Source organism: Chrysochloris asiatica, unplaced genomic scaffold, assembly GCF_000296735.1.
Source record: "Chrysochloris asiatica unplaced genomic scaffold, ChrAsi1.0 scaffold00336, whole genome shotgun sequence".
Taxonomy (NCBI): domain Eukaryota; kingdom Metazoa; phylum Chordata; class Mammalia; order Afrosoricida; family Chrysochloridae; genus Chrysochloris; species Chrysochloris asiatica.
Window position 1 is genome coordinate 999,864 of NW_006408854.1, and position 9,796 is coordinate 1,009,659.

General features: G+C 34.3%; 1 protein-coding gene across 1 annotated transcript in view; it reads left to right on the forward strand.

Moving 5' to 3' along the window:
* The window catches only part of GPR98 (G protein-coupled receptor 98), a 962,819-nt gene that overhangs the window by 38,100 nt on the left and 914,923 nt on the right, over positions 1-9,796 (forward strand). The window contains 2 exon segments of the mRNA XM_006875701.1: positions 3,861-4,037; positions 6,087-6,310. Coding sequence (XP_006875763.1) covers positions 3,861-4,037; positions 6,087-6,310 — 401 coding nt within the window.

A 9,796-nucleotide genomic window follows, 5' to 3' on the forward strand; every position in this document is an offset into this window, starting at 1 on the left:
TATGAGTTGGTACTGACTCGATAGTACCTAACAACAACAATATATATACATATATCCTTATCCTGGTCCTGGTTATGTGCTGTGGAGTCGGTTCTGACTCATAGTGACCCTGTGCAGGGTTTCTGAGGCTGTAAATCTTTATGGCCGCAGAAAGTCTCATCTTTCTCCAGCGGAACAGCTGGTAGTTTCGAACTGCTGACCTTGCAGTTTGTAGCCCAATTTGTAACCACTGTACATGCTCATATATATTTCTACCAAAGTATTTATGAAAAATCCCCACATAGACACATTCATACTAAGAACCTTTGTTTGTCAGAATTACCCTGCCCTTTTACTCTCAGCATCCTATAATTCATGACAGAATTTGTTTTTGATCACCTTGAAAAATATGGGAAAACCTGAAGGAAGCATGGATTTACAGAATACAGCAACCCAGACTATGTTAGAGTCATTTGCATCATGGATTCCAGACGTAATTCTTTATGCGTCTCTGTATTCTGTTAAAAAAGCAAAGGTCTTACTGTGCAGACAGTTAATTTAACACTTGTCTAGGAAAAATAGAAAGTTTTATTAGTCACTGCCATAATTCCTTTAGATTCAAAACAGCTGTAGGCACTGGCAAGCTGGTTGGAATTAGAAGATTGTGTAGTTTGAATAGTAGATAATGGATGAGATATGCAAGAATAGGAGACATCAGACTGCAAGGAAAGTTGGATGAAACTGAAGAAAGGAGAATCTGAGACAGGAGTGCTTCATTCTTTAGTAACCCTTTCAGTTAGATGCATTTGTCTGAGATACAACTTTTGTCAGGCACAGAGTTACTAATGTGCTGTCCTAGTTGCAGACTATCTGAAAGCAAAGAACACATCTTCATGAATGGAGCAGTTTGATTTAGCAAATGCCTAAGAAACCCAGTAAGAAAGGCGAAGAGACTAAGATAGAAGCTCTGTGAAATTAGCATTTCCCTGTCGGGGAGTTCATTTCTTAGATTTCTAGAACTTCTTTCTTTTAATTAGTCAAAAATATTATATCTATGATTAATTCTGTAGCTTTTTGATTTAAGTAACTTTGAAGAAAATTGTTTTCTTTTTAGAAAATTTTAGTAAAACAATATGGAGATTCTTTATATAACTCTTCATGGCAATTAGGCACATGATTGTTCACTCACAAGTGTGTTTATATACGTGACTACTATAGAATCAGAGATTTTAGTGTAATTGGCTTAGTCTTCATGCCAGTGTTTTAGAATATGGGTTAGTCTTTTTGTCTTTTACTTAAGTGAATATTTACCAATTCAATATTTTTTAAATACCTTTCTTTTTTATATGATTCTCAAAGCAAAGCATGTGACCTTTTAAAAAGGCATTTACCTTTTACCCTGTAAAATGTATCTTGTTAATCACAGAAGGTGAGAGTATGTGGGGGATCGGTAGCATTGGTCTGTGTCCATTGCTGGTGGTATTATTTCCATATTACAATCGGGCTGCAAATCATAAAGTCGGTAGGTCGAAACTACCAGCTGTTCTGGGGGAGAAAGATGAGGCTTTCACTCCCATAAAGATTTACAGCCTTGGAAACCCTGTACAGGGTCACTATGAGTCAGAACCGACTCCATGGCACATAACAACAACAACAACACAACATCATGAAGAGTGGGAGATCTACAATGACCCATTAAGTTAATTTTTTTTAAACTTGAAATCCCTATGCTTTTTGAAATCCTATTATTAGTTATCAATTCCTAAGCTTCTCAAGTGAATATCGTATTAATGGATTTTGTAGTTAGAACTTTTAAGTTTGAAGGTTTTTGATGTACCTGTAGAGCTCAGTTTTATGTTGCAGGGATAAATCAGCCATTTAGTCTCTGTTAAGTACTGGGAAAAATGGAGAAAAGAACACCGTCACTCAAGAGCTCTCCAGTCATGTGTGAAGAAAAACCTGGGATACACAAAATGATGATAAACTGCTAATATCAAACTCATTTGTCTTTGTGGTTGTTCTGACTCATGGCAACTCCATTTTCACCACGCTGGAGTTTAAACAAGCAACATGTGAACTTTATAATCCAATATTAGATTTAGTGGGGATAACAACAGTAGTTCAGAAAGTAGTAGAATTAAGAGTACTGGAGAGTCCTGGAGAGTTCTTTTATAGAAGAGCAGAAATATTGAGTTGACCTTTAGTGGTGAATACATTTTGGATTTATGAGATGATAGAGTGCAGGCTGGAGTTCTGGTGTGGTGCTATGGGTTAACGGCGCTAGACTGCAAGGTTGGTTTGAACCACAAAGTTGGCAGTTCAAGCTCACCAGCTGCTCCTCAGAAATCCTATACAGGGTCACTATGAGTTGGAAACGACTCAATGACAGTCAATTACCACAACAGTGGGCATTCCAGATAAAGAAAGCACCATGAAAAGTTACTGTGGTGGTCATGTTTATACATTACAGGATCCTGATGTAGTACTATAGGATAAGCACTGGTCTGCTAACCACAAGATGGACAGTTCAAACCAACCAACCACATCTTGGAAACCCTATACAGGGTCACTATGAGTTGCAACCACATAATAGCAAAAACAATATTTGTTTTATATGTGCTGCATTACTTTAAATATACAGACATAAGTTATAATTTGGAATTCTGAATGGTCTTCTGATGGTTTTCTCTGGCAATAAAAAAGAATGAATGATTGACTGGATCAATGGATAAGTGGACAGATGTGTGGCTTACTCTGACATTTGACTTTAAGGTCAAGGTACTTATAATAGGTACTTGAAATACAAGGAGGAAAAACAACTTGTGGTAGTGGTGCTTGTGGTAGTGAGGGTACATGGAACAAAGGTAGAGATTGCCATTTGGGGCATTCTGTCTGTTGTTAAGTGCTGTCGAGTGGGTTCCAACTCATAGAGAGCCAGTATAGGATTTCCAAAGAGTGGCTGGTGAATTTGAACTGCCGACCTTGTGATCCAAATTGGCCTAGAGGTCCTGCACCTTTCCTACAATGCCACACCAGGACTCTGATTCTGTCTGTGGGGTTGACCAATGTACAATAAGTGTAGACACCATTTGTCTGTCAGTGGAAACTTGTGGGTTGCTCTAATACTGAACAGGTTTCTGTGGAGTTTTTAGACTAAGATACACTAAGAGGAAAAACCTGGCAATCTACTTATGAAAAGTCACTCAATGAAAGTTCTCTGGTTAACTCCTGTTGTGCATGGGATCGTCTGTGAAGCATCTTTTTGACATTCCTGTGATGTGCAATTTGCAGTTGGTAATAAAGATTTCATATCTGAGGAAGAAATTGAGACACTGCTTGATAAATCCTGGTGTTGCACTATAGAATAAGCACTGGACTGTAAACTGCAAGGCCAGTGGTTCAAACCCACCAGCCACTCTTTGGAAACTCTATACAAGGTTGTTATGAGTGGGAACCAACTTGATGGCACTGAACAACAACAAACACAAAATTCTAAAATAAAGGATTAGGAAGAACCTTGTTGTTGCTGTGTGCTGTTAAGTCAATTTCGACTCATAGCAACTCTGTATAGAGTTTCTGAGAGTAGCTGTTGGATTGTGGACTTTTGTGGACTTTACCAGTCCAGTGCTCATCCTACTGAGCCACACCAAGGCCCAGGAAGAACCTTGGGGAATACTATTTGAGGCACAGAAAGAGCTAAAAGAACCAGCACAGGACATTGGTAAGAGATGGTGAATGAGGTAGAAGGAAAATTACATTGCTAATTTATTGGTGAACATTACCCATGTTTATTTTGTCATCTCATGTTATTAAGGTTTTTTAAAAAAATTGTTAAAAAAATTTCTATCCTAATTTTCAGTGTTTTTGTTTATTTGTTGTAGTTGGAAAATGTGGAATTGGTGAACATAATTCCCCCAATCCCACCTATAAGTCCTAGATTTGGAAAAATCAGGAATATTTCTTTATTGGTCACTCCAGACATTGCAAATGGAGAAATTGGCTTTACTAGCAATCTTCCAATCATTTTGCATGAACCAGACGATTCTACAGCTGAAGTGGTAAGAAGGCTTTTCCTTATTGAAGGAGTTTGGAGTTATGTACTGACACTGTTTTTCTTCTAGAGTTAGCATACAGAGTTCACAGATCTTGAAAAGCTTGCCCATCTATAGCAAGCCTTGAAGATATAATTTGATACAGGTAATCAATGAGTTTATGATTTTTTCATCATTCTTTACTATATTCAAAAAGAATAAAATTAGAATTAGTCACCTACAGGGAGCAGAGGATATTTTGATAGGCATGCTTTTAGTAGTGCTATGGTATTTGATGTGTTGTTCAGTGCCATCTAGTAGGTTCCAACTCAGAGTGACCCTATTTAGGGCACTTGAGGAGCAGATAGTGTGTTTGAACCATCAGCATTACAGTTCAAATGATAACTTGATAACAGTGATAGCAATCTATCTTTTTTTAGTTTCTTCCTAATGAGTGGATTGCTCTTATTTATTTATCATATAAAGCTGTACATTTACCATTTTGTATTTTTCTCTTTAGGCAAATTGAGTTTTAGGAAATGTTTTGGGGTCCATGAACCTTTATTCCACCCTTTTTATGAAATGAAAGAAAATGGGAGTTTCTCTTTGTCCCATCCTGGTCACACTCCCTCCCTCTAGATGTTTCAATGGCCTGGTCCACTCTTATTATTTTTATGACTTTACTTTGAATCGTAGTCTACCCACTACTTATAGTCCCTTACCATTACTAGCCAAATTAGCAGAATGGTTAGAGGTGAAAACGTTTTCTATGGTTTTAAGATTGCATATGAGAAAGGGCAAAGAATAAAGAGGAAACCTCTTTCAAGAAGTTGAAAAATTACCATATCACTACAATTAAATATTCATTTACATTATTTGTTTGAAGATACCTGGTATGGTGCTGTGCGATAATGCACTAGACCACAAGATTGTTTTGAACTGCAAGGTCCACAGTTCAAATTCACCAGCTGCTCCTGGGAAAACCTATACAGGGTTACTGTGAGTCGGAAGCGACTTAAAGGCAATTAACAACAACAACAACATCATAATCTAGAGTCCTGGTATACCTCTATAGGAAAAGTACTGGACTTCCTGGTTTGAACTGCAAGGTCAGTGCTTCAAACCCACCAGCCACTCCTTGGAAACCCTATACAGGGTCGCTATGAGTTGAAAGTGACTTGAGTGCACTTTATAACTCTTGAATGGAAGTACCAAATGCAGTTTGTTTTCATAGATAATAGCTTCCACTTCTGTAGCCCATTCTGTGGAGAAGTGGTGCCCTAGATGTTTTGCTTTTGTGATTTTTAATGATTTCTAATATCACAAACTTATAAAATAGAAGCCAGGAACTTCTTTTTACATGAGGACATTTAGTTCAGAAAGGTTAAGTAATTTACCCAAGATGAGCAAGAGCCATGATTTTAGGATTTATTTAATTGGGTAGCATTTTTGTCTTATTTGCTCATATCACTTTGGGATGTACCTTACATTATGTATAATTTACAGTTTTAATGAAAATATTTATTTTGAATGTATCCTGTCTCATATTGAATTCATTTTCAGAAACCTTCTCATGGATATTTATGGTTTAGTAAGGAGCGTAGTGGTTACGAATCGGGCTGTGAACTGCAAGGTCAGCAGTTTGAAACTACCAGCTGTTCCGCGGGAGAAAAATGAGGCTTTCTGCTCCCGTAAAGATTTACAGCCTCGGAAAGCCTGTTTAGGGTCGCTATGGGTCGGAACCGACTCGACGGCACTTAACAACAACAACAAGCTTGCTCAATGTTTTTCAGATTATTTGACTTAAAATATTTGTCTTTTTATTGAGATGGATCCCTGTGTAGGCATATTTTGGATGTGGATAGTTTATAGCTAAATTTCACTAGTAGAATTAATTAGCTTTATTTAAAATTAGTTTCATGCTTACAAAGATTTGTTCAATTGCGTTTTAATGGCATTTAATAGTTCACTATGTAGAATAACAAAGTGTGAATTCACTAAACATAATGTTTATATAATTTGTGTGCATGTATTTCAGAAGAACTTGTTTTTCTTCTTCTTCTTCTTTTGTATAAGATATACATTCCTCTACATCGGGATGGAACAGATGGGCAGGCTACTGTCTATTGGAGTTTAAAGCCCTCTGGCTTTAATTCAAAAGCAGTGACTCTGGATGATATAGGTCCTTTTAATGGCTCTGTTGTGTTTTTATCTGGGCAAAGTGATACAACAATCAACATTACTGTCAAAGCTGATGACATACCAGAAATGAATGAAACTGTAACACTTTCTCTAGACAGGTAATAACTCCTCTAGGTAATATTTGGCAATATTTTTATGTCCAGGCTCTATTAAATAATTTCGCATTTTTAAAAATTTTTTTTCTCCATATGCTGTTGAGAAAACCCAAGTAGATAATGTTATATTGATTATATTGGCCTGCAGACATTTTTTTTTTTTGGTTATTTGTTGATGGCTTGTTTAGACGAATATTATATTTTTCAGAGACACTTTGCTCTGTTATTTAATGTGAAGAAGCATTCATTACAAAGAGAGCATAGGTGGTATCAGATGACTCTTACTCATAACTAATAAGTTGCTATATTAAAAAAAAGAAAGGCAGCAACAGATTTAAAATGTTAGGTTAAACAAAAAACTCTGTTGGGTTCTTTTTCAATAAAGTAGAGGATTAGAGCCTTTTGAACGAGCAACACGGAATCTGTAATCTTCACATAATGAAATTCTCTTTCTTTACATAGAATTTAGAATTAAGTAATACATAATTGTCAGAGAATCAAAAACAATACAAGGTTGTGGTGTTAGTCTCTAATATAGATTTATTTACCATTCCTCAAAGGGTAGTTTATATTAAGAAAAGATTGCATTCTCTCAAAGAATTTTTTTTTTGTTAAAACAAAAACTTCTTGCTCAAAATGAAAAACACTTAATACTACATTTTATTGATACAAATGAGTGCTTTTTAAAAATCAAAAGCAAACTGTTTGCTAGTAAAGTTCTCTTTATATTTAAGTGGAGGCATGTTAGAGAAGGTTGTATGACTTGAAGACTTTGTAAATTCATATTTCAGAAAGGGTGAAATTCACAAGTTAATTTAATAAATACTATTTTGTACTGCTATGGGTCGGAACTGACTTGATGGCACTTAACAACAACAACAATCATAAGTGAAATATTGATGATTTTTATGTGTAACCCCTATTTCTCTATAATTTTATTATCAACTTTTTGGTTTCTTTGCTAATATTTTGCCAAAACACTTTTCAAGGTTTGTTACAACCTTTCTTTTATCAATCAAATGAAAGGAACACAGCTTTAAAAACCTGATGAGTAGTTTTATTATTTTAAAAGTTTTTACGATAAAAAAAGTTACAGAATGTAGGAAACAGATGATTTAATGCCCATTGTTAATTTTCTTTGCTTTGATGACTACATTATGAATACATTTTGTTTGCTTTGATGACTACATAACACAGCAACAAACCAAAACCGCAGAAAACAAAAACAAAACACAACACAATTAAGAAAAATAAGTCCAAATAACTTGCAGTTTTAATATCTGTTTTATACTGGATCCTAAGAAAGAATTTCATGTGATGAAATAATTTGTAAAATATAGACTAAAATTATTACTTTCTCACTTGTATCCATGTTACTTTAAATTAGGTCTGCACACTTATTATATCTTTAAAATGAGAAAATGAGGAACGATTATAATCCCTAACTGTAGTAACCCATAACATTTATAAACTCAGATTAGTTTCTGCTCTGAAGTTAATGATTGTTTAAAGAATGATTTAAATACCTTTGAAATTTTATGGGTTTTTTTTTATAGTCAGATGCTTTTAAAACAGTCATTTTTGAACCTCATCATGTAAACATTTGAAAATAATTAAATGCTACTTTCGTAGTCTTCTTTTTTCCTTTCTCATATTGGTAAAAACAGTATACTGGTAAGTCTAAATCATGGGATAGAGGATTTCAAAAACTAATGATTCCTTTCATTTCAAGTAGAGGAGATTCATTTATATGTTCATTAAAATGTCTTAATTCAATTAGTAACTTGAGTATACTTGTATTGTCTCAATTGTGCATGTGTGAAAATGCGCAAAATTACACTTGAGTGTTTTCTAAAACATTTTAACTTTAGTTAACCAAAAAGAATAAAATCTATGATTTTAAAAACATGTTGTTTTCTCAAAACCTTAGTTTTGCTGATTTTTAAACAAGCTGAAATTAAAGAATGAATAAATGGCAATAAGCTTCATTGCAATATTGTTATTGCAACAATATTATGATAAAAAATTATCAATACTTTATTGTGATTATAGTGTACAATTTTCTCCTAAAGTCAATTTAAAATTCTCTAATTTTCAACTAAATATAGATAGAAGTTTCCATGATACTAAGCATTTTAAGATGTATTCAATACCATCTTAATTAAAAACATTTTATTGTTCAGTTTCCCCGAAATCAGAAACAACTTTATAATGTCAGTTAATTTTAGAAGATATATGTGATATATAACTCCTTGTTTATAAATATATATTTGATTAAAAATAGAGGCAAGAGTTCTATATTTCAATATTTTCAAGACTATTTGAAAATTAATTAAATTGAGGATTGAGAAAAGTATTTAGATTTCTTGATACAGTATTTGTTAGTACTAAAATACAGCATGTTATTTTATAGCTTCTTGAGTATGTTCCCAGGCAAATGAAGAAAGGTGTGTTTCTCTACTTGTTCAGTTTTAGTTTTCCTATTCAAAAAACAGCAAGCTTTGCAACTGAGGATTGAGGTTTTTGTTTTTCTATAAAAAACCTAATTAAAACTACCTAAGTAATTATAAATAGGACTGAATGAAATTTGCTCAGCTGCTGTGGTTTGTGAGTATGTACAATGTTTGGCAAGCATAAGCGCCTTGGAGGAGGCCTGGAAAGGAATGTCTTGAATGAGTCTTAACATACTGCCTGGCCATGGGGTCATCTTCCATAAGTGGGAATTGCTGAACCTCTTGCTAACACTTGTCAATAGCAAAGTACCAGTGTGCGGAGTTCCCATAAAGTGAACATGGCTAGTGCTTGGGAAAAAACAGACGGGCTTTCTTTAGCTTTATTTTACCCTGCCTCTCTTAAGTTTCTAGCAGTATTAGTGTGGTTTTGGCAAATGTTGCCTCTTTCTCCTTTCCCCTACCCCAGCCCCCACACTTTTTTTTTTTTTTTAATGTTGCACAGGGTAGAAACGGAAAGATTTGTGGTATATTTTGGGTAAGTATAGAAAATCATGGCTTGTTTATTGATTTTTCAGCATTTTGCTTATAAGTGATTATTTTGGACAAACCTACTTTACTGCATGACACATGGTCCTTGAGTGATTTTGCTTGTCCATCTGCCTGTGCATGCTTTGTGTAGAGGTTGCTTTTCTAATGGTAATAGAGCATATATGAATTTTTTCTTTGTTCTAAGAGTTTTAAATTATGAGTGTGTTTAGAATATTTGATAAAATGTTCAATAATTATTATAACTATATTTTTGTATTATACATCTTGTACAATACAAAACATGTAGCATGTTTGAAGAACTTAAACTTTTAACTTTGTTTATAGTTTACATAGTCCTAGAGAACAAAGAAATTCTTACACAAAATCTTTTATGATTCCTGTAATTTATTTAACAGAGAAATACCAACTACATTATCTTCCCATTAGTTTTTGAGTACATATAGGAATTTTCTTGCCTACATCTTCTCAGTTGTGGTGTATAGACCTT